General features: G+C 39.2%; 3 protein-coding genes across 4 annotated transcripts; 2 read left to right on the top strand and 1 right to left on the bottom strand.

The window, feature by feature from the left end:
• The first annotated feature begins 12,277 nt into the window (after positions 1 to 12,277).
• On the top strand, positions 12,278 to 16,972 carry LOC124632523 (2-oxo-4-hydroxy-4-carboxy-5-ureidoimidazoline decarboxylase-like). The gene is made up of 3 exons (XM_047167385.1): positions 12,278 to 12,618; positions 14,791 to 14,944; positions 16,729 to 16,972. The coding sequence occupies exons 1-3, from the start codon at positions 12,423 to 12,425 to the stop codon at positions 16,904 to 16,906; spliced, it is 528 nt and encodes a 175-aa protein (XP_047023341.1). The 5' UTR covers positions 12,278 to 12,422; the 3' UTR covers positions 16,907 to 16,972.
• Positions 16,973 to 17,023: 51 nt separating this feature from the next.
• LOC124632524 (proteasome maturation protein) lies at positions 17,024 to 18,495 on the bottom strand. Its single transcript, XM_047167386.1, has 4 exons — positions 18,340 to 18,495; positions 18,100 to 18,258; positions 17,805 to 17,906; positions 17,024 to 17,243 (listed from the first exon to the last, which is right to left on the bottom strand). The coding sequence occupies exons 1-4, from the start codon at positions 18,340 to 18,342 to the stop codon at positions 17,082 to 17,084; spliced, it is 426 nt and encodes a 141-aa protein (XP_047023342.1). The 5' UTR covers positions 18,343 to 18,495; the 3' UTR covers positions 17,024 to 17,081.
• Positions 18,496 to 18,634: 139 nt separating this feature from the next.
• On the top strand, positions 18,635 to 24,740 carry LOC124632522. Of its 2 annotated transcripts, none has more exons than XM_047167383.1 (10): positions 18,635 to 19,895; positions 21,095 to 21,286; positions 21,475 to 21,579; positions 21,664 to 21,919; positions 22,280 to 22,407; positions 23,199 to 23,393; positions 23,475 to 23,842; positions 23,927 to 23,981; positions 24,058 to 24,225; positions 24,524 to 24,740. In XM_047167383.1, the coding sequence occupies exons 1-10, from the start codon at positions 19,893 to 19,895 to the stop codon at positions 24,689 to 24,691; spliced, it is 1,638 nt and encodes a 545-aa protein (XP_047023339.1). In that variant the 5' UTR covers positions 18,635 to 19,892; the 3' UTR covers positions 24,692 to 24,740. The 2 variants fall into 2 exon arrangements, with proteins under 2 accessions (XP_047023339.1, XP_047023338.1); XM_047167382.1 differs by lacking the exon at positions 18,635 to 19,895 and adding an exon at positions 20,683 to 20,923.
• Positions 24,741 to 25,277: the final 537 nt, after the last annotated feature.

Here is a 25,277-nt window from a genome sequence, read left to right as displayed (position 1 = left end):
TTTGGCCATTTTAATAAAGCTTTTATTGGTGTTTAATTAGCGACAGTACGTGAATGCGACTGCCCCAACATAGACGCGCCGAGACAAGTCATGTGTGTCAAGGCGAATCTCAGTTTACGGTGTTTACCTCGGAGCTAATCGGCCACAATATTGAGTCGCTAAATCCCAATAAAGTTGGTCATTCACCAATTTTACACAGCGTAATTAGCTGCGACGCCGAGCCGACTGATTGTTTTAACTAGGCGAGGTCTACGGAACAATGATTGGTGCGTTTAGTGCGTACGCCAGTCCATAAAACGAGGTGACGCCTTTTTGTTCCGGGCTGCCTTTTTATTGTGCACTGTATAAATTTATGGAATCATCATCGAGTTGTATGGACTCCTCTATTCGTTCGCAGCGTGGGTCCATAACCATTACGGATTGTATTTTGATACACATTTATTTACACTTGTTAACGTGCCGTAGACACGAGACTTTTTCTTTGGAACTTGTTTTGGATTGCTGAAGTTCATTCAACCTTATGTATTTGTACTAAATATGTTCTATTTTTTGGGACCTCAGACTTTGCAAATCTGTGGGAATTATTTTGTAAGAAATATAAAAGTAATTGACTAAATTTTACGCTAGCGAGCATTGACCAACAACCTCTTGGATACTGAGGTTTTATGTAACTAGAGCCCTTAAACCATACATAGAATTAGACTATGTACCTACCTACGTAGAATTAGATTGAAATTCTGCAAATCCAACCAAAATGGCGCAGCTAATTGAGCAATTAAAATTATGACAAATTCTTGGGGAGCTCTATATTATGTCTAGTAGTAGTAGATTCTGGAATAATTAAAAGTAGCTTTACATACCGCGATGGAATAAATGGATATAAAATTTTACACAGTGATGTATGGAAGTTGCCAGAAATTCCAAGATTACCTCCTGTCTTAGTCCAGGAACTGTCCCTTATTTACTTACAGCTATTAATGGTATTCAGGATAAGAATTATACTATTTCTCATTGTGGTTTTTGTGTTCATTTGAGACTAGTTGAGATTTCGAATAACCTTGTCTTATTGCCTTGTAATCATTGTGACGTGGTTCCGAATTCTTATACATTTGTTTGTATTATGTATTTTATTCTCTTTAGGATACATTAAAAAATCCCTTGCGATATAACATACCTATGAGATTTCATTTCATCATTTAGGTACCTGCCTAAATAACTGTGTCCTTAGGAATTTCCAAAACACCTTCTTAATGCATCACACTTAGGTCACATTTTGTCATTTATGGAAAATCCTTATGCCTCTTGATCAAAACTTTTCAGCTAGGTATCTGTTAAATATCTAAAACTAGTGAATAATATTTTTATACTTCCCAAAACACTTCTGCAAAAAGGGAGACCACTTCGTAGCCTTTTCAGGAGAGCTTTTAAATAGTAACTTAATGATAAAAATATTTTCGGAGAACAATAAAAACGTTGGCATACGGCAGCTGTATATAAGAGACATATGTGCCTATAAGTATAGCCGCGGGCGAGGGCTCGTTATTTTCTGGTCAATTGCCGCTTTACGGCGCCCGCGCATCCTCGCTTCCAATTACTGCCCAGCCGCCAACGCTATAAAACTGACCTTCCAATCTAATCAGCTTATGAGCTAACCACCAGCATACCATCTTCAACCTTCACACCCTACAAATAAGACACAATTCTGAACAAAAGCTACCTCAGATACAATATAACTGAACAAGACAGATGCAAATTATGCTTAGGTAAAACGTGTTTGTTGTCCGTCCCGAGTTTTATTTTTTACAATTATATCGGCTTGGTTACTTGGAAATGCATTCACGAGAAATCGGAGAGGGTTTCGTGATGTTTAATAGGCTTAGATTAGAAGTTAAAAGCCGGGCCGTGGGCTGAGAGGCCATTAAATGGTTCTCAGGACACGGGTACATGACTTAGCTCTCATTAGATGAATAGTCAGACAAGCAAAAAATGCGTTACCATGTATAATCTTTATATAACACTGGTCTATATTATTTACTTTAAGAATGTGAACTCAGATAATGAGTTGGTAAGCTTTAAGTGTATAATTTGATTCTCACAGCTTTCAGTAACATAAACGTTGTTGGTGAGTCTAGTTCAACGTTGTCACTACTTAGATCATTTCTTGAATATTCTGCAAATTGCTGCTAAAAACTGAATCAGGTTTACAGTACCTGAACGTGCACATATTTCGCCGATAATTTTACTTCATTACTGGCTAATAAACTTAGGTAGTTTTGCAAGAGCAATTAAGATGAAATGCCGACAAAGGGCTTCGAAGCTTTGAAGTAACCGCCGACGGCGTGCATAGCATCCGCTTTCTCCTGTAGATAAGGCCGGATGTGACGTGGCCTTGCGCCTGCACGCCGACGGGACCGGGACATAGCTTTTCACGATTACTTGATACATTCCAAGGTGAGGATAAAAAATGCTTCACTTAAAAGTTTGTACAACGGATAAGTGCATGAGTCATCTAATGAAAGTTATGGACTGGTCACTAGGTTTATCTTTACATTGACTCCGTTTACTAGCGACAACGCGACGCGATGATTACCACACATAAAATCTAATTAGCGGCAAATATAAGTGTTTTATTTATTTACCGTCTGATTCATACTTCTGTGCTCATATTCCATGCTACTGAATCCGTACGGAATTTATGAGTTAGGTAGTTTGGATTCGCTATAAGTTTTACTGGCATTAAATTATGCAGTTTAAGCTACATGCACTTTTCGAGCAGAAGTTCGTCGTACAAGGAGGGAAACAGTCAAAAGTGGGGGAGGCAGAAGGGCGGGAGCGGCGGGGGCGTTCGGAGCGGGCCAATAAAGGCGCGCAGTAAATCCACGTAATTTAGAGCGGTCGTAAATTAAGACCGCACCGCGGATTTTTTGATTTAGATAGCTCCGCCCACTACACTTCCGCGTCTATCGCGTCGCGCAAGCTATACTCTTCACTCAATGTGTAAAATTTGAATTTCGCGCCAATCGCACACGCCGAGGTCAGCGCGGGGTCAGGAGAACCGAACAGGGAAGATAGGGAGCCGCAACTTACCTAAGTTTTTTTATTTTTTGATCGGATTTTTTTTTTGTTGTACTTACAAAAATTATTTGTAATGAAAACTTTTTATGAAGAGTAATATGATAATTTGGACGCGTATGGTTGTGTGTATGTATGTGTGGTGTGTCGTGTATGTGTGTTTGTATATCCAGAACGGATGAATCGATATGTATTTAGGTTTTTTTGTTTGAAATGAAATTAATCGGGAGTGTTCCTAGCTTTATTTGGTGAATATCGGCCCAAGATGGCCGCCGCCACAAAATGGCGAATAACATATTTTTTTTACAATTCCTTCAGTATGGATATCAAATGAAAGGGCTTGATTAGTATGTAGAATCATGTATAATATTATTTAAAGTCCAAGATAGCCACCACCAGAAAATGCTGAATTGCATTGTTTTTTTATAGCTCTCTCAATATGGGTATCAAATGAAAGCGTTTGACCAGTGTTAAATAATTTATACTAATGTTATAAAGAGGGAAGATTTGATTGTTTGTTTCTGTGGATTGTATAAGCTCTGAAACTGCTTAACTGATTTGATTTGCTTTCACAATTAGAGATTTACACTATCCCCAGTGAATGTAGGCCATATTTTATCCGGGCACAGGAAGAAATTCCCCGGGAATGCGGCTAAAATCGCGTTAAACAGCTAGTAAAAATTAAGTGGTTAAGGAATAAAAGCGTCGCAGATCTTGTGTGTTATGTATGCTATAAATGTATGTAGTGAAGCTGTAAGGTATCAAAGAAGTAATGAAGCTAAGTAATTCATTTTTAAACATATTTATTAAAACTGAAATATAAATAATAATATAATGTAATAAAAAAGAATTTATAGTATAACACGGTCTCCATAGATTTTTTGTTCTCAGAGTGCTTATAGTAAGTTCAACTCAGTCTTGCGCGCGGTTATGTGTGGGTAACCCTTGTACATATACAGTGACTTTGTGTGCGTGACAAGAGGTACAGTCGGGTACAAATACAGTTATTTAGGGGTTACGGCTGTTTAAGGAAAAACAGTTATTACGTAATTTAATGTTTATTTATCTGTGTAAATATCTATTGAAATTATTAAGTTAGTTTTTGATTTGTTTAATACCCAATAAAAATATTCATTTATTTATAATGATTCTGAATCGCTACTTGAAAAATCAAGTCCACACTTTTATTTATTGTCCTCGTACCCCGAGCTAGAAAATATGTAAGGAGTATTTAATTCATCTTAGATATTTCACCTCATTTATTTCTTAGATACTGTCAATGTCAATTTGAAAAAACTTATGAGAAAAGAATGAAAAACTGTAAGATGTAATAATAAAAAGCTTTGGATGTTGTTTCATTTTTTGAAACGCTACCTGACTCCTTAAACATTTTCTTCGTGAACAACTAGACATTTTTGTAAACGACTGTACCCATAACAAAAAGCGATAAGAACACGTCATGCTCGGACGACGTCACTGTCACACGAGCGAAAGTTGTATATTTACAAGCCGACGCACACATAGGGCCGCGCGCAAATCTGAGTTATCGTCACAAATTATTATACCTACGGCCGGAGCGACAACATGCGCAGGTCCGACCTCGACGAGGGCTATCGCCGGACTGGCTCGTCTCCGTACACATTGTGTATCAATCGCTAGAGCACGGACATAAGGTTCAGAATTGCGTAGCGTCTATCATGATCGCTGCCGCTCAAAAAATCCAATATCTTAAAACTTTAATTAAAAATGTTTGGTAACAGTTATGGAAAAATGACTTTGACAGAACGTTAATATTGATGTTAAGAATATATTAGAGTAATTTTGAAACTTAAAGATAGTGTAACTTCCTTGTAATTTCAAAAATAGTACTTTTTTAGACGTGTTTTCGGAATTAATTATGATCGAGTAAAATTATCAGTATCGTGTTTTCGTTCTGGCAGAATCTAGATAAAGATATCAATTTACCTATATCAAAATTTCAGATCCATTGGTAAGCGGGTAGTCCTATAATTTGGCATGGCAAACGGCTATCAAAATCACGGTGGCGTCTTAAAGTTCCGCTATAAAGTCGGGCCGGCCGCGTACCTGCCGCGCCCGCGCCGCGCCGCCGCCGCGTCATGCCACCGAGCCGCGCCGACTCGACTCGTAAATCAGCCGCCGTGTGAACTCGCACATGTCCGACCGAGTCCTGCCTCCACAAATAAATTAAACTTCCACTAACGTTGCATAACGATTTAGTAACATTAAACTAGGCGTAAGTATTTCGTATTTGAAAGCGGTCAAGCTGATTGATTGATTGTACGCCAAACTTGAGCTTAAAATTAATGCCCACTGGCAAATACCGCAGTAGAGAACTTAATTCAATTTTAACTTAGAAGTCGCTTGATGGTTAGGGGTACCTACCTACCGTAAAATATAAAATAGGTACCGTAATAAATAAGTGTGCTAAGGTCTATTTAAAGCAATAGGTAAGGGCATGATGAGCTTTGAAAGATATTTTGCATAGCGTAATACAAGACAGGCCGTTCTGTGGTCCAGGTGGTGTTGCCTTTCCAGACCATGGTAAGTATTAAGTATTCGCATTTTAACTTCTAGTAAAATAACCCATTTACTAAATTAGCGACTAAACTATGAAACCAGGAAGTATCAAGTTAGTATTAAGGATTTTTGAACTTAAACTCACGCTTATTTTACATAGCTGTTTTCGCGGTCTGACATGCATCCCTAGAGTATTGCTTGCCGTACGAAGATAAAATATGACACTCACAAAAATGCGTAATGCAAATGAGTATTTTCCCAATAGAGGCTTCTATTGGGATTAATTTTCAAAATCCGGTTTAGTTTAGTTCCACAGGTGAGTTCCACAGACAGACAGCCCTCCTACAACTTCACTTTACTTCTTTATAATGTGACTAGCTGATCCCTATGGTTCTACTCACGTCCCAAGGGAACAATTTTCCACAGCCGAGTACAAAATAATAATAAAATCTTTAAAACTTTCTTCAAAGCCACTAACGCAAGAGAAAAATCATCGTTGCTACGGTGTGCTACGAGGTTTACGGAGTGTCCGAAATTAATGTATTTTCATTTTGAAAAATATGTCATGTCTTGTTTTCAGGTACTTCTATTAATTGGGTATGATTTAACATATACGATTTTAACAACATATTAGAAATGGGTGTCCTTGTAATTGTACTGTTATTTGCTACGATTTTTGCAATTGCTACGAAATTTGTAGCTTGGCGAAAAAGTAAAATAAGGGAAAAGTAAAGCTTAGTGATATTAATTTACCTTCAAGAGTTTTCGTTAATTACTTAGCAATGTTGATTAATCTAATAATTATGTATAGGTAGGTATGAAATACTGGTAAGAGCGTGCAAGTCTAAGTCCACATAGTTATCTGTTTATCAATGATCTACGTAGCTCTGAGTTAAGCGTTTTATTATCTTGATAAAGACATTCTCCACGATTATCTGTCAATGTTATAAACGCTAGGAAAACTTTAACAACTGTAGGTAGACGTGTGGCGTGTAATTCTACACGGATTTAGTGAGTCGTTTCAATACCCTTATTGGTATAAACCCCATGAGGCCGCGTCGGGGCGGACATCACTTTACGATTACTCACATAAAGGAACACATTATCTGTTTTATCTTACCTAAAAGTCCCTAACAAAGAGATAAAGAGCCTAAGTTTACCCGTCGCGTGTAAATAAATTATCCAAAGTATTGTGCAGGGCGCGCTCGGATAGTCTAAAGTAAACTTGGGATATATTGTAGTCCGATCGTCGCCGTAAATCACTCACGTCCACATCACGTGTTACGTAGAAGGGTTTTATAGTGGGACTTGCATCCACGACGAGATAACACATTCAAATGTCACTAGGTAATCATTATATGGCTGTTCCGTACAATGTAAATAAACTGAGCTAGAGTAAACAAAAGCGTGATCTAATAGCGATTTTTGATGTTTGCTAGCGTTACGTTTAGATGTTTTATTGCGTTTTGCTTAAGACAATAAGCGATACGGAAAGATTAATGAAGTAACAACGATTAAATACTTATCTCTCCTAATTTTAATTTTTAAGCAGAGGTATAAGTGTACCTAACTGCGCAGGTTATAGACAGTTACCGAACTATCGTCATTATGTATAAATAAACATAGGTAATACATAAGTGTATCGGGCGCAGGTAGAGGCAGCGGTGACGTGTGGCGGGCCGCGGGCAGCGTTCGTGCGGAGCTTTGTTATCTGCGATCAGGCCCCGCCCTGGCGCGCCGCGCTCTGCCAGCCCCGGACAACATGGCGGCCGCGCTCCCGCGGTCCTCTCGCCGCACGACTCACTGCCGCCACTCGCATTTATGCTCCTAATGAAAACCACTTTAATTAATTCACAGCAATCACATGCGCCGTCCACGCCGCAGCTTTTATGTTTATTGTTTCCATATCATTTTAAAGCACCACATTTTGATTTCTCAAGAGTGTCACCGTCATAATGTTTTGTTTGCCGAATGACTGCTGTGTTTATTAACACTGTAAGTATTATTACGATTGTTCAATTGTTATTAGGTACGCAAGTTTTCACTTAATATTATTAGAAGCGTGTTAATAGCTCGGTTCTTTCTGTTGAAATTAATTATTTTAATTGAAGGCAAATTACGGCCCACCTACCTACCCATTTTTGTTTTACGTAGATAAATAGGTAGGGTGGGTACTTGAGTAGGTACCTAGTACCAAAGCTTGGCTATGGGTAACGTTTAACAAAACGAATCGGTAAGTAATTTCAGGTTTTCACGTCAGAAGGATGAGGATGTGGTTTCTTTGCAGAAAATTAAGGCAAAGACTAATCATATAATTCGACAGCTTAATGCTTAGCCTCCTTATAATGTAGGCAGATACTTTACGTACCCAGTTATGTATGCTCCCTAAGCAAGGGCATATTAAGTAATCCGTGGCATTACTATATACTGAAACTCGTGGCTATGTCGGGTGTGGGTATTTACCTAACCATTACAAGAAATAATTATCTAGATAAGACCAACTTAAGTAGGAATTGACCTCCTTCTTCTTGCACGGGGTCCATTGAGGAAAATGACAGAGAAGAGTGGAAGGCACCAGAGCTTATTAAAGGACACCCATCTACCCCAATTGACAGACTAACCAAGTCAAAACTTCCTCGGAAAATATTTAAACGAAATCCTCTGGCCCCTACATTTAACGATCAAGATAAATTTGAGAGGACTTTGGCGACAGCTACATTTTATAAATTATAACTAAGACGTTCCCGATTAAAAAAGCAGGTAAGCTAGTCGATCCTTAGGTTAACGGATGGAGAACCTATTTTTATGTAGGTAAGTAAGTAAAGTAGAAGCAGAAGCAAAAGAAAAACTGGATAAGCCCATCCTAGTTTCTAAGGTTGCTAGAGAAATTTCAGAGCGTTCAGTCATTAGGCATATGCATTATAGGTACAAGACTACTTAACTTAGGGGGAGTCCGGGATAGTTTAGCAGGTGGGAGACAATAGCCACTGGTCATAGAATCTCTGTTTACCTAGATATTGCGACGTTGCCACACTTCTTACAACCCATAGGCGCCTGCCACCTTACTTACGCGGCGTTGTTGCGTTCGGCAGTTTCGTTTTAGAGTTACAAGTAAATACACGTTTTTGAGCCCCGCAAGTACTTTTTTTCAATTTTCGATATTTGACTATTGTTGCTTACTGTTTATAGATTCCAGCATGTGATGAATACATACCCTTAGTGTAATTATCCTTATAACCTTTACGACAGACAGATTTTACTTGGATATTTTAGTTTCTTTTGTAAATTGAATAACGGGTAGCTTGGCGTGGGGTGGGAGACATTATCATGGCGACGGGAGGAGACTTTACCCAGGGTAATCTCTCCCTCTGTTTCTGTTGCAATAATATTTTTAAATGAAAAATAAATGAAACTGCAGAGTCTAGAGCGAGTTCACCATCAATTTTGACGGAGGAATCTGAGCCAACAATTTCAATAACAAGACAATCAGCAGAGTTAGCTTATATATCTTAAGATCTAGATAGGACAACGGTAGATTCTGATTCACGACAAAAAACTAAAATCACACAATCAGATTGTAGTTTAGTATTACAATCAACTAAAGCCACAAACGATTCGTCCATTTCCCAAAGCTTCTCCCAGAAAGAAAGTCCGTCATGGTAGACAGCCCGGAAAAACATTTTTTTTTACAAAAACACCAGAAAAGGGACACCAAGATGAGAATCAAGATGGATGGAGAGGCACGATTACGTGCCAAAAAAATAATAATTAAAATAACTAAATAGAAACAAAGAGGTAAATCAAGGACAAAGACAGTGAAAAGACAAGTTTTACAGTCAAGTGACAGTGAGACAGAAAAACCAAAGAATGATGATAGCTCATGGACTATCAGAGCTATCATCATACTTTTGTTTGTCTTCAGGGTCTGTATTAAGATATTGTTAAATGTAGGTACCAGTTATTTTGCTGTAGACGAACTGAAATTATATAATTATTATATATGCCATGTTTTTTAGGGTTCCGTACCCAAAGGGTAAAACGGGACCCTATTGTTTTCGCTCCTCTGTCCGTCCGTCCGTACGTCCGTCTCTCACCAGGCTGTATCTCATGAACCGTGATAGTTAGAGAGTTGAAATTTTCACAGATGATGTATTTCTGTTGCCGCTTTAACAACAAATACTGAAAACTAGAATCAAATAGGTAAATATTTTGGGGGACTCCCATATCCCAAATACAAACCATGCCCCAAAGACAAAAGTGATATTTTTGCTCATTTTTGCTCAATTTCGATAAATATTAGTTTATTAATGTAGTTTGGATGGTACGGAACCCTTCGTGCGCGAGTCCGACTCGCACTTTCTAAATTCACACACTCGCAAATTCTTTATTTATTATTTTTATTTTACCTAGGGTAAAGTCTCCCATGTCGGGTGGTTAAGTCTCCCACCCAGACGGGAGATAATAGCCAAATCTCACTTCGGTAGAAATCGTTAATTACTCAAAAAGTATTAATGATTTACAAAACTTTCTTAAGCAACAATAAACCTTAATAATGCAGCTTAGGGTACAATTTTTAGAAAATAGTTTTTTATTAATATAAAGAGATTTATGAGCATTTTAGTCGAAGTCGGGTAAACTCTCCCGGACTCCCCCTAAATAATTGCTAAGAAAATCAGTTTTTTCCCTATAGTTTCATCATCATCGGCCACACAGAACCGCGATACATGACTGTGGCAGTGTTCGTTAGTGCTGCATGCATATCTTTTTGTGGCTGACACTTTTGCCACATCTGTAGCAGGTGAAATACGAGTCATCCACTGGTAGAGCGGCTTCGGTGATTCGAAACTTTTTCTACTTTATACTATCGGGCTAGGCTTCATCATATGCACCTCACATCTGCCTGAAATGCCTCATATTGGCGCGTTTCTCATGACTCTGTGTCGATCCCAAAATTCTCCATATCACGCTCACAAAAACAGTCCTTGAAGTTGAAGGTTTTTGGCCGACCAATCCGTCTCTTTGCGTCAGCAATCTGTCGAAGCATAACTTCACGTCGATCAATCTCTATAGTGATTGAAGAACACCTGTGCATTTAATGTACCCAGGTACAGGTAGGCACTTGCCTAGTGCCTACACAATTTACCTACTTGACATGGCGCAGGCACATCGCAGACAGGATCCTGTTTAGATACCAATGGTTGCATACCTACTTTTTTTTTTCTTTGTGTCATGTACCATTTGTACCTGTTACGTGGGTACAAACTTATCTACTATGGTATTTACAATCGTCACGAATATTTTACTACTTATTTAGCTACCTACTCGTGAATTGCTACAGTAAATCGTGAGCTATTAAAATTAAATGCACGCGTGCCTACCTTTAAGGTTCTCATCATCCTCTGCCTAACCTTTATCCAACTATTTTGGGAACGGCTACCATGCATGCATGAGACTACCAACGGTTTACTTCTCACACTAACCTGGGCATCCCGATACCCTAGTAGGCTCATTTTGAGACTGAGACTGGTTGTCAGGTTCCTGGCTTTTGCTAACTCGCAAGGAGTGCCAATAATATTCAAATGTCAGCCAGGACACACGAACTCTCCATGACTCATACAATGCCATACATCCACGTACCGATCACGACAAGCTTAGCTTACCCTAGGATCAATGGGCCCGTGTGTCTTAACAATTTAGTACCTATATAGTAAAAAATCACATCTTTCCTGTGACGTGGGGAGAAGTATCAGAAGGTAAGTATATTTCGTGATGTCTAACGTTAAAACATACTTACAGAACTTCTTTTTGTCTTGGTGTAGTTTAGGGTGTTCGAAACCTCCTGAATTTGATTCATAATCTCATGTAGCCACTTTGTTTTTGGTAAGCCACAAGCAACATATCCACACACATTTTAAGCACACATGCAGAAAATAAATCCTGGTTACCACAGTCGGTGTTGTAATGGAGTGCGGGTTGTGAGACAAGACATCTCCCTGGCGGCCATTTGTCGCGGGCGACAGCGCGGCAGCCCTCCCCCAGGGCTCGTTAGCAACGCCACCCGTCAACGCGACTACACTGATTTATTCCACTTTATTCGCGCATTTTCGCGCTTATTCGCCCTCACATTTATTCGAGCCGTGCCCGAGCTCCCAGAACTGACACATAAATGTCGCTTTTGTTTCTCTTTACGAAACGATTTAGATGTTCGTACGCTCGGGGACGATTCGGTGTGAACCTTTAGCGAAATGGGAGAATATGTAAGTATGTCACATGTACCTAGTTGGGACTTGAGAACTAAGTTACACACTTTGTTGAAAAATCTTATGTATGTACCTGCAAGTAATAATACCTAATGATCATGTAGTATGTGTAATGTGTATATAATTATGTTTACTACTCAAGCACGATTTGCATACGTAAAACCATATTTAATTTATAAAAAACTTTATATACCTATTTGGCGATTTAGACCTTCGGTTATTTGGCTTTAACACGATGAAGTGGCTGTCTTTTGGTGAAAAAAGTTTCAAAATACCTATATCTACCTACTTCTTCAGTACATTTGTTAAGGGCTTGTAGACTAGAACTCTCTACTGAAACAATATGGATGGATTTCGTCTAGTCATCTACATTTCACTTACAACTTCATTTGAGGTAAATGACTTCCAAATATTTTGTTAGTAAGTAGTAAACACATCAAGATATTTGACATGAGTTGATCTCATAATGACCCGTAACTACGTCGCCCGATAAAAGAACAGATAACACAGTTGTCCGGCGTTTGTTGTGACGCTAATACGTAACCCTTACAAATGGCGTCCTTTCCTCTGCCAATAAGTATTTCTGAAGTTAATTCTTTGAGTGACGAACAGTTTGAGTCTGTTTTCGGAAATGTAATTGAGCTATGCACTGACGCGGCGGTTGAAGTTAAGAAAAAGAGACCTTTTCAAGATGTAACAGCGCTTTGTGATGCGTTCCAATCCTATTTAGAAGATATTAGTTTAGCAGGTGAGCATACACATTTTGAACCTAAGTGACGTTAACAGGCCCGCCGCTAGCAGTTTGTTCGCCCGCGTGCAAAACTGATTATGCCGCCCTACAACTACATATTATACTGGGCTTTGTCAAAAATGAAAAAATCGTTAAGCACACAAAAATACCCCAGCAAATTAAAAGAAAGTATCGGAAAAAGCCGCGAGCGCGAAATTTTTTGAGTTTTGGGACACAAAAGTACCCAAAGCGGTTAAAGAAAAGCACTATAGGTAAATTGGAAAAGCCGCGAGCGTAGCGAGCGCGAATTTTTTTGAGTTTTGGGACACAAAAGTATCCAAAGCGGTTAAAGTAAAGCACTATAGATAAATTGGAAAAGCCGCGAGCGTAGCGAGCGCGAAATTTTTTGAGTTTTGGGGCACAAAAGTACCCAAAGCGGTAAAAAAAGCACTATAGGTAAATTGGAAAAGCCGCGAGCGTAACGAGCGCGAACTTTTTTGAGTTTTGGGACACAAAAGTACCCAAAGCGGTTAAAGAAAAGCACTATAGGTAAATTGGAAAAGCCGCGAGCGTAGCGAGCGCGAATTTTTTTGAGTTTTGGGACACAAAAGTACCCAAAGCGGTTAAAGAAGAGCACAATAGGTAAATTGGAAAAGCCGCGAGCGTAGCGAGCGCGAAATTTTTTGAGTTTTGGGGCACAAAAGTACCCAAAGCGGTAAAAAAAAGCACTATAGGTAAATTGGAAAAGCCGCGAGCGTAGCGAGAGCAAAATTTTTTGAGTTTTGGGACACAAAAGTACCCAAAGAAACCGTGACTGAAGCGAGCACCAGTGATTTTTGTCACTTCGGTGCCTCAACTTTTTGGAGGACTGAAAAAGTAAGCGCAGAATAAATTAAAACGTGCAAAGAAAGAACCGCGAGCGAAGCGAGCGCTTTTTTTCTAACTTTAAAGAATTCAGAGGGGAGAGGGTTGACAGTCGGACTGTGTCACCTCGCTCAGTCCCGTGGCGATGCGTGTCTCGGATCTGCACTGCGACTGGTAGTGAACCTAGGCTTTGCAGATTACAAAAGCACTCTCCGTGGATGGTCCCTTTTGCCCGTGCCATCCTGGTCTTGCAGATATGTGCCGACCGAGATGGCGCCCCCTAGACGTGGTACCCGGGGCGGACCGCCCCCGCCTCCCCTTTACGCCGCTACTGACGTCCGTGATTGAAACTATAGCTAAATTACTTAGTCTCTGCTGGAGCATTATTGATCTTAAATAGTTTTTAAAAATGTTTTATTTTGAAAGTGATTTTTCAACAGATGCTACTGAAACCGGCAGTGTAAGTAATATTCTTAGCGCTATTGCTGTTTTCGGAAATATTGAAATGAAATAATTGGTAAAAAGATATTTCGATTTGCCGCCCCCTAGGACGTGCCGCCCGCGTGCGGTGCACGCCATGCACGCCCGCTTACGGCGGGCCTGGACGTTAACGCGGTGTCCTGCGTGAGCGACGAATGCGACGCGACGCGACGCTGCGAACGCGACGAACGCGATCAACTCAACTGCATTCCCTACATGCGGCCTATGGGCCAGGCCACAACAGTGCGTTGCGGCGTCGCATCGCAAAAACAACATTGCACAGCTATGCGATTAATATGATATGCGTCGTTGATTTTTGCGATGCGACGCCGCAACGCACTGTTGTGGCCTGGCCCTATGTGACAGTCTGCGGCGAGACGCGACGTAACGCATACTTTTTTTGCGGGCGACCAGATGCGACACCACGAACTATTCAGAAGCGTTGATCGCCACAGTGCGTGAATCAAGATTGTTGTGGGACAAAAAACATAAATGTTGCTGTCGGTACTTTAAATATGAACTTTCAAGCAAAATTGTACTGAACTTCTCCATGATTTGAGAAGTAATGACCAAAATCACGTAGGACATTTGTCGCGTATAGCATCGCGTCGCATTACGTCGCGTCGTGTTGCGTCGCGTCGCGTCGCGTTCGTCGCTCACGCAGGACACCGCGTAACATTGGTATGAGTACATACTTAATACTTTAGTAATAGTAGATAGGTAAAATAATTTCATTAAAGAAAAAATGAAATTTTTGGATTCCCTACTTAAAAGCTTCCTGCTTACAAACCTATGGGTGTTATTTCTTTGAGGTTATCGATAGTTTACCTACAATGATGTTTTCAGATAAAGTAGTAATTTTGAAGCTACATCCGGACTTAGCAGGGCGGTTGGCCGCGCGCGGGGAGCTGACCCCAGAGTCTGCTGGGGAACAACGAGCTGCAGGGCTGGATGGACTCACGGTGGAACAGAAGCGCCTTATGGATGAAAGTAACCAACGGTATATAAGTTTACTACATATTTAGTTTCTAAGGAAATAGGTACACAACCAGCAGTTTCACACGCGTCCCGGGGGAACTTCTTCCGTTGTTGGACAAAATATATAGCATGTTACTCGGGCATAGTCTAGCTTCCAAACAGTTAGATAGTTTTTTAAATCGGGAACAAATAAACAAAACAATGTTATCTCAAAAAATTGTATACTAGTATAGATTAATATTATCATCTCATAAAAAGTTGTGCGTAATTGAGGTACAAACTTTACGAAATATGCACATATGGTCAGTCTGTTTTGCTATACATAATACATAGGTACTTACCATTTACGAACGGCAAGCACTCTGTGAGTATGCTGCTGCATTTTTCGTATATGTGGGTAGGCACAGTTATTTCATTGCCGTGATAAACTGTTTGTGTTCATACGTTAGTGGTTGCCAGCGCCATCTAGTTTATCATTACAGCAAATGATTTTTTTCTCACAACTTAGATTTATTATATTGCATTACATTTAAGCATTTATTTTTTAACAGGTTCAGTTTAAGTAAATATTTACATGACGTAAAAAAAAGCCTTATTTATACATATATACAACTAAAAAATGGCATCAAAAAACTCCTCATCGCTGCCCACCGGGAGTGTACCCAAGAGGCTGGCAGCATTGCCACGTTGGATGGCAATGCTTAATTTTTGACCAAAATAAAAACCAGCCTTTGGGTCACTTGAAGTGTCAGCAAGTCGCTTTGCCAGATCTTTAAAAAGCAGATGAGCACTTGGACCCCACGGCCCGAGGGTTTCAACCCTAAACGGCTCAAAGGTATAGTTACCAACCAGGGTGCTATATTTGCGCCGTTTGAGGTTCTCTGCAGCCGCAGCAGCGGAACCAGCACATCGCGCCGAGCTAGGAAGGTGAGATGGTGCAAGAGTATCGACACAAGTCGCGTCCCATACTAAAGACCTACCCATCTTCCACGGGAACAACGACATACCGTCTGGTCTCTTGCCATCGTCGCGTGCCAGACCACTGGGTTCTAATATGGCTGGAACGCCTACGGCAACAAGAGCACGACGGATTATGTCATTGATATTCGCATGCCGTGCAAATCGTCCCGCGCTGCGGCTGCACGACAAGCCGTGGTGTCCAAGGCTGCTGACAGCTTCACCACAGTGGCAGCGGTGAGGAGAGCAGCACGGAGCACCCAAACGCAAGCAAACAGCAAGCCGGAAAGTGGTGTCGTCAAACAATGTGCCTATATTTGACGACGGAAGTGCCAGAAGCCATAGACCCGACTCCCATTCGCCCACAGCCAGAAGGCGCGCTCGCTCTGCAGAAGAAATTGACGTATTTAGCAGATTATTCCGTATAACTCTGCAGAGCGGCTCATCCCACTGTCTCTGGGAGGACGGGTAGACGGGTGGATCAGTATTCGGGCAGGTGATTTTCCAAGCCTCTACAGCCTCAGTCAGACATGGTACCTCGCAATTGGCCAGTGTGATAGGAAGAATTTTCCTGGTCAATTGCTCAGTACCATGGACGGAGGATATAAAGGCCGGTAGGCTAATACTTGAAATTTTGCGGACGCCAAGCCCTCCCATGCGAACGGGAAGAGTAGCCTGCATCCAGGCTCGGTCGTCCAAGGCCACATTTAAATGATTTTGCTCTTATGTGTACAAGGCTGCCATCTATTGACTACTATTGAAACTAAGCTACGAAAACAGAAAAATACTTTTTGGGAGAGTTTACACTTTATTTCCTCAGCATGATTTTATTCTAACTATATTTTTCAGATACAAACTCAAATTCGGTTTTCCATTCATCATTTGCGCGCGGGAGAACAAGGTGCAGTCCATAATCGAAGGATTGCAACGTCGATACAATAATTCACAAGAGCAGGAAATTATTACTGGCATCAATGAGGTCAAGAAAATATGTAAACTTAGGATCCTTGATATTGTAAAGCACTAAAATACTGTTGAATAATATTGTCATATGTAACTGATTAAATGTGAATACAACATTTTTTTTACATTATTCTCAGTTGTAGGTTATTTAGGAGGCAAAATACGAATAACAACAATAAAATCAGTATAACCTTTTATTAAAAATCAGAAGTACATTACACAAACCTACACTAAGAAGTTCATAGTATTCCGAGCGACCTTTCTACCACAGCATGAGGCTGGCCGGCAACTTCACACAGTTCTGGAGTGTTCAGAATGTCTTCAAAACCAATATCCAAGTGTTTGGCAGTCAGCACATCGTGTTGGAAGTTAGATCTTTGAAGGAATGGAAGGTGACCAATCTGAAATATAAAAAGTGAAGCTAGTAAAACATTTTGTACTGGTGGAATGTACAATTTCTAGACATATGTATGTACTACAATAACAATAAACCTTGCATCAAAAGTTATTATTTTTATATCTTACAGATCAGTTCTTTTGTAATTTAATTACCAAATCAATACCTTGGTGACTGATTGATCTTCAAACCACATTATTCCATTAGTAGTAGTAAGACATCTAGTATTATCACAATTATACGAAAATAAATTTTGTATGGTTTACAGCAACAAAATGCTGAAAAATTCTTAGCTCTTTGCACAAGACTTTAAGACTGCTGGAGTTCTATAGACACAGATGTATTCCATATCTATTCAAGCTTAAAATAGTACAGGTTCCCTACCCAACATGATTAAAAAGGGATTGAGTGCAAGGCCAACTGGTTTGGTAGCCCAACACTTGAAGCCATGCATATTACACCGCATGTTTAGAAAGAGTAACCCAACAATAAACTTGCTGCTAAATTTACAAATCTATAGCTTCCGACCACAGCTAATGAGGGCTCCATATTACAATAAACATACCTTGCTGGTAAACTTCATTTCCATGGTCAGTTTGAGTGGAGCATGCAGTCCCTGGATGTTGCGGAGCATAGCCATGTTCATCTTCTCTTGATTTAAATGATACTGAAAACAAAACATTCATTTTTAAGATGGTGATATTTCACAAACTATATTGACATGAAATTGACGAGTCATGGTTTGAAAACTCATAACAATCATACATGATGGGACAACAAAGATGGGAACAGTGGATCATACAAATTGTTGGTTCATTTAATAATAGTAAGGTTCTCTTTATTGAGTACATGCAACTTACATTCCTCTCAGAGATTTCTATTGGATGTGACATGCCAAGTTTAGACTTGGTAGCAGCCAGACCTGCCACGAGCGGGCTAGGCACACCAAACGGGCCTTCCTGTGGCTTGATATTGCTGACATGTTCAGGCTTTACTTTCAGTGGAGGCAGTCCGAAACTCTGAAATCATTGTATATAGTCATCGTGATAGACCTTTTGCAGTAAACAATAACCACACTTCCGAATCCTCAATAGACTTACCATTTTGATTGTGTGTAGTACGTAAACAAGCTTACTAATACGTGGATTTAATTAGGATTCGACTGATTGAGGCAGTAATAAAAGCGAAAAAAGCTTTTTGAAAATACCAAGCCAAGTTAGAATTATGCCGACGATTCTGTCAAATAATGAATGTCAAAAACTGTTAATTCACGATCACAGATAATAAATTTGGTGTGTTAGTATTATTAGCTTTTTAGTCAGTAAAAAAATATATTTGAGTATTTTTATTAGCTGTAAACATAACACTATTACAGCAAAGAATAGTCTATCTCGTATATTACTGTAGTGTTAATGTCATTAAGGCACAATGAAGAAAGTATTTATGTTTTTTCTTGTTGTCGATACTGACCGTAAAGCTAACAAGCTTGGCTGGTGCGACAGTGGCGCCCTCGCACTCAAACAAACACAAAATTAAGTAAATGTATGGCTGACTGGATTTGTTGATACATGGACATTCTGATAGATGGCTCTGCTTTGAACTTGTGATTTTAATGGAAAATAAAAATAAATTAATTAATTTGCATCTTTGTAGTCACTTAGGTCACTTAATAGGTTCACAGTTCTTATCGGTATGTTCCATTGCGAATTGTGAATGTTATTTGAAGGTTCTATTGCGACTTTGGTTACGGCGACTATAGGAGGCGAGGTTTTCTAATAAACCTCCTTTATAACTCCTCAAAATCTTCTGGAATACCTGATGACATAAGTATATTGTGACGTGATGTTACTGTTTTAAACTAAGTTTCATTGTTATTAGATATTATAGGGAATATTAGATACCTACGCTATAACTCGAGGCATTGTGCTGGAGGGGGCTTCGATGAAAAACTGCTATGCCATAAGTAATAAGTAGCCATAAGGAGCCAACTATGTAATAAGAGGAAGACATCAGGTGGGTGCCCTCGCAATAGTCAAACCGATGTCAACCTGTGATGCTATAGTAAAATTATAAACCATCAATTCAGGAAACAGAATTTAGGACGAAATTAGCAGGTTTTCAAAATTAGACGATGGCACGGGTTTTTAATGTTTTATTCGTGAGTGGCTTTCTTGTTTTTTATTATAATATAACAAGAATGATGTCGCTGACTTTCTCACAAACCCATTCAAATTCATATCAAGTTATACTGAAGCTCATTTGGAAATCCAAATGTGTTTAGGTACCATATGTACCTGAACGGTCTTTTTCCAAATTACCTTCTGCAGATGGCTGTTCAATTATCAGGATTGGTTATGTTATTAGAAAAGACACCACGATGCTAGTTTAAACGACTTGACTTAAGCCCTCGTGTGCCTTAAAGTATCGTCCAGCATCAATGACGAAAGTGATATACTAAGAAGTAGGTACTTCTTACACTTAAGTTGACATATTTCCTCGAATAGAATTCGACGAGCCTTGCCGTCGGGAGCCCAGCTGATGTGTTTACATAAGATTTGAAGTGGATGTATCTGCAGCTTCTTGACCGTTCAAAAATAACCCACATCCAACATCAATTAGAACATTGAAAAGCATCTTAAATTGAAAAAAAAAAATGGTAAGAACATTCCTTTCGGGGAGTCAAAACTACCAACGGAACCTATAAAATTCCTATATGTATGTGTCTAGGTAAAAGGAGATGGCCAAAAAAACACCCAGAATCGACAGGAACTTCATATGTATGATTGGATTCAGTATAATTTGTGGATTTTAAAAAGTATTTTAAATCATCTAAAAACCGTGGGGTTCTCTTTTTATAACGTTTTTTCGATCAAGATTTTAGTTCACAAAAAAGTTTACTTGTACTATTTGATGTCCGTTAGAAGTTGAATGCAGACTCGTGATTGGACCGTTTTGCATTGCTAAGTCATTTGTAATATTTGACAATGTCACATGGCGCGATTTTCAAAGACAATTTCTCCAAAAACATTTCATAGCCAGTTGTGAAGGTTGCATGTAACTGCGAAACCTCTCCAAGTAGGTAAGGTCGGTGCTTAATCGTATCTGGAGTGGTTAAATACAAGACCTTTTAATCTCCAGGCAAACTCTGTAACTATGGGGATATTACCATTGGCTTGTATAATGTTAGTGTACCTTGTTTTTTATGTGCCTTGATGTAAATAATCTTATAAATCAACATAAATTCAACATAACTTATTTTTGTGAAAATATGATATAGCTCCTATACCCCATGGATTTCAGTCTGGATTTTTTGGCACCATCAAAGGTCAATAATAATGAACCCATTGGTACCCATTTCGTTGCTGTCGACTCTGGGTTTTTTTTTGGCCATCTCCTTTGGCCATCTCCTTTTGAGAAATACCAGCCTAGTTGATTCTAGAAACAGACCAAACTATTTGAGTTGGAACTCTTTTTACACAGTTCAAAAACTTTGACAGTGGTTCCAAAATTTTTTGTGACATTGACATTGTTTGCAACATTGAGATTTTTCTACATTCTACAGGATCTTCATAATTAAATTTTTATTACATTGTTTATTAGTTTAGTTATTTTCATAAAATTATTTCTAAGTAGTTTACAAACATGGCATCTGCAACAAGGGCAGCGAGGGAGCAAAAAGAAATGGTAAAAATGTCCTAAGTACTTACCTTCTATTCAATAGGTCTACAAAGACTACCTACAGAAAGAAAGAAAGAAAGAAAATAACTGTCCACCAAACTGATTAAATTTAATTTCGGTTCCTATTTCTATCAGATCTGTTATTTTTCTCATTTCCGTTCCAACTTTCCTATTTAGGATCCCGAAGAGATTATGAGACGTAAGTTTCGGGCCAAGTGCCGTTTTAAAGCTGTTGGTCGCATGGTGATGGCCAACTGCTACTGGCTGATAGAAGCGGCTGACCAATACGAGGGCGTGGAAGATGTGAAGAGGAGAGTCGCTCAGGCAGTCCGCGGGAAGGCAAAGAAGAAACGCCTCTTGAATATAAATGTTAGGAAATAAATCAATTAGTATATTTGTTTATAAGTTACATAACTCATTCATTTAGTTTAGTTTAGACATGAAGTTCACTTATGTAAGTATATTCTTTGCTGAAGAACCTCATCAATTTAGTTTCTTGTTAAACCGATAGTCTTTGATTTAATGATTACCTACTCACAATCGAGCTCTATTTTCAGGATAAAGCGCTTCTGAACAAGCCTAACTGTGACAGGACAGACACGGAGAAAAAGTATATTTACCGCATCATTGGCGGACTGAAATGTTTTAAGCGGTATCCTAACGTAAGGGTCAACCTACTTAAAACGTATTTGTATAGCTTTATTTCCTTAATACACTTTTAAAAGGAGTTTCAATTGCTTTCTCAGCATGTTAAAAAGAAGTTGGCAGCGGTAACGTATTTCAAGTACTACGGTCCAAACCGTGTTATAGTCCGTCAACATCACGATGCTTCTGCGCTGTACTTCATCGTGACCGGTGACGTCACGGTCAGTCAGATGATCTTCGATGAGTTGCTGCAGCAGTACGTGTCTGTGGACATCGGTATCATGCACCCGGGAGACATGTTCGGAGAAGTGTCCTTGTTGCATAATATCCCTAGGACGGCTACGTGTACAACTGTTGGTTAGAAACATAATATTAATATTGAGTAGGTACAGTGATTTCGACATGAATGTGTAGATTTTTTTAAATGTAGGTCTTCATCAAGATATAAAGACACTTCTGAGGACTTTACAATATTTATATTTACCTTTCATAGCATGCCTTACAGAAAGGGTTAGCTGTGAAAATTATCTTATTATAAATATAAGCATAAGGTCCTTTTCTTTCTCCATAGAAAGAAAATATTAATTTGTGCACTAAATTGCGATGGGACTATCGATCCAACTGCGTTACTGGGTAACAATAGAGCTCTGGTATGTAAAATTTGCCCGCCACAGTTCGTCCGTGGACGTTATCCGAATAACCGCATATCGCCACTAGGTCACTGCGAATTGTTAGCTTTGATGAAGGAAGACTTCAAGAATGTTCTCCAAGCATCCGTGCAGAAGCAGTGGGATGAAGTACGACGTGCTATGTCCGCTTTCAGTTACTTTGATGCACTCGATGAGGTAAATACTCGTAGGGGCAAATGTTATTTAGGTGGCGATAGAATGTATGAATGTTGATATTTTGTAAAAGTATTGTAACTCAGTAATTATTGGTGAAAAACCTCAAAAAACTGTACATTAATTAGGAGCACCTTCCATCTCCGAAGCTAATTTCATCTCAATCCGTTTCATCAGATGTTTACAGTGAAACTGTGATAAGTAAACAAATTAATGGTACAGTCGACTCTCGTTAATTCGAAACTCGAGGGACTCTTAAAATATTACGAATTATCGAGTTTTTGAAATGTTAAATGGTTCGAAATTTGTGAGAGAAAATAAATAAAACTTCGAATTACTAAGTATTGATCAATTATTATTTATTAACTGCTATTTTATAACAATGTCAAAGTTTAAAGACACATTTGTGTGCATACATGTATTCATAATGTAATTAATCTTTCGAAACAGCTCCGTCATACTGCTTCAAGAAAAGGTTGCTGCTACTCAGACTGAATCTTTCCGCCTCATTCTCTCTGCAACTTTGAATTCTCGAGTGTTGGACGACTAAGAATTCGAATTAACGCGTCGTTTTGTTATAAAGCAATGCTATTTTCGTTCGAATTACTAAGTGCATAAAAATGTATTGATTTAGTTCGAAATATAAAGAGATTTTGTAGGGAACTTGTGGTAACTTTGAATTAACGAGAGGTTCGAAATATCGCAGGTTTGAATTAACAAGAGTCGACTGTATCTACCTACGTATAGTTGTAAGGAGTAATTTCATATTCAAAGTTTAAAAAAATATTTTCCAGGTAGCGAGTCGTGAAGGATGCATCGTTGCAAAAATGAAGACATACAATGCAAACGACATAATATTGGGGGACGGCTGTGGCATTCCCAACTTTATTTACTTCATCCTGTCAGGCCAATGTCAGATGATTGAAACCCTCCAAATCTCGGTCAACACGAGATGCGGACATACGTCTTACTCACTTTACGACCCATACGTATGGTTCATTTAATCATTAATTGCAACTAGATAATCGTATCGTAGAACTAAGATAATATTGATAGTTAACTTTTTATAGGTCCCTAAAGAAGAAAGTGAGCAGGATTTAGATACAAAATATTTTGGTGCTTATAAAGATAAAACTAAATATATGATGCAGTCTGACACCTCGGATATGTCTTCAAGTCGATCAGGATCGAAACGCGCAGAAAGTCTTTTGCGAGACATTAAAAACAGATCCAGTTCTATGACTAAACGAGATAGTATACAAATTATACCAGAGGAGAGAGTGGCCCCGGACGTTCCCGCAGCTGGATCGAATGCAAGCCCAGCTGTGCCTGAAACCATTCCTGAAGAAAATGCTGAAGAAGACTCGGATGACCGTCGTCAATCGGTCAAATCTGAAGTGTTGATGCATCCTTCTGAACAACATCGCGAGTCCGTAAGGTATACATTCAAAACTTTCAAGTCACACATGTTTTTCCTATGACATTGATGGATCTTTGTTAACTAACGATTTGTGAATTGCAGGTTCAGCGTGCAGCACCCCCCTTTGAAGCTGAATATTCGGACCTATTTTATGCAGGTTACTCTGATTTTTATATTTTGGGAAAGTTTTGTTTATTATTCCCTATTTCTTTTTTCTTTTCGTTTTTTCATAGGTGTGCAAGTTTTACCCCGGCTCAACGTTTGGTTTCGGCGAGAATATGCGAGATCGTAGGATTGTTGCAGTAACTCCAGTTGACTGTATGTTGATGCCCAAGATGTGGCTGCTGCAACGGAACACAGCAAATATCTGGTCACGCATACAACACTTCCTTGAAAAGAAGGTAATTAAATCAGAGAAGGGAATTTCACCATTCATGTGATGGAAGAAAATTGTTTTAGATGGTACCTACTAAGTTAGATGTAAAATAAACTGTTACTGAGTGCGCCGTTAGCAACTTTACGGTAAATCTAGATTACCATTACCTACATACCTACTGATGCCCTTGGGAAACGCATGTAAATTACTCCGAGGTATTTGCATTGAAGAAAGTGAAGTGAATGCCTTATCGGTTGGACACTACAAACACAAATCATGATCAAAAGCTTTGATAAGTTTTAAATCCATTTTTTTTGTTATAGATACCAACAAAGCGGCAGTTGTTTCAAAGTTTCGTCTCAGAACGACGCTGGCAAGAGTTCCGTGATCAGCTCGTGGGCGACATAGTGGCGAGGTCCAACACTATCAACTGGACCTCCTTGCATGACGTGCCCTATTCCATACGCATGGAGGAGATGGTAGACATTTGAATTCTCTATTAGAAGTTTATGAAGCACGAAATAAAAGTTGTAGAAATAACTTGGTGTTTGAATTCACGTCACATTAGCTATTATCGTTAGGTTGAAATCGATACGTAAGCAGTGCCCTTTACCAAACTATTAACTTACAATCAAGCGATAAAAACTAAGAAGGCTTTGTGATTGTTACATTTTTACCTACACCTCTATATTTGGAGTACCTACCTATGGGGGCGGAGGCCCCGTTGATTTAGTTTTGCTTCGAAGCTACAATGTCCATAATTGTAATAATCTATTTATATCTGATAGTTTGGTGACACAAGTTACTTTCGGTTTGAGTGATGAATACGCGTTTGGAATTGTCATGATTTGAGCGTGGGGAGCGCATGATTTATCACATTGAATTGGACTATTAGCTCAGATTTCTTCTAATAGTCGAGATGTAAGAATGAGGCCCAGCCTATTCAAGGGCGCAAAGGTGTGTCACTCCCGTGGCGAGGTAGCAATTTAGTCACCAGCTCTTTTATTAATAAACAGTACCTGTAAGTAGGTCATGTTTTGCTAAGGAATGGTTTTTATCACCTGACCTATATAATTT

This window comes from Helicoverpa zea, chromosome 8, assembly GCF_022581195.2.
Source record: "Helicoverpa zea isolate HzStark_Cry1AcR chromosome 8, ilHelZeax1.1, whole genome shotgun sequence".
NCBI lineage: Eukaryota > Metazoa > Arthropoda > Insecta > Lepidoptera > Noctuidae > Helicoverpa > Helicoverpa zea.
The sequence above is the reverse complement of the archived record's forward strand: the minus strand, read 5'-3'. Positions and strand labels throughout refer to the sequence as shown.

Coding starts and splice junctions, on each gene's coding strand:
- LOC124632523 (XM_047167385.1), top strand. CDS start 12,423: ATGGCGTCCTTTCCTCTGCCAATAAGTATTTCTGAAGTTAATTCTTTG. Junction 12,619..14,790: donor AGAAGATATTAGTTTAGCAG/GTGAGCATACAC, acceptor TGATGTTTTCAG/ATAAAGTAGTAATTTTGAAG. Junction 14,945..16,728: donor ATGGATGAAAGTAACCAACG/GTATATAAGTTT, acceptor TATATTTTTCAG/ATACAAACTCAAATTCGGTT.
- LOC124632524 (XM_047167386.1), bottom strand. Junction 17,907..18,099: donor TAGAAATCTCTGAGAGGAAT/GTAAGTTGCATG, acceptor TTTTGTTTTCAG/TATCATTTAAATCAAGAGAA. Junction 17,244..17,804: donor AAATGAAGTTTACCAGCAAG/GTATGTTTATTG, acceptor TTTATATTTCAG/ATTGGTCACCTTCCATTCCT.
- LOC124632522 (XM_047167382.1), top strand. CDS start 20,882: ATGGCATCTGCAACAAGGGCAGCGAGGGAGCAAAAAGAAATG. Junction 23,394..23,474: donor ACTCACTTTACGACCCATAC/GTATGGTTCATT, acceptor AACTTTTTATAG/GTCCCTAAAGAAGAAAGTGA. Junction 23,982..24,057: donor TTCGGACCTATTTTATGCAG/GTTACTCTGATT, acceptor GTTTTTTCATAG/GTGTGCAAGTTTTACCCCGG.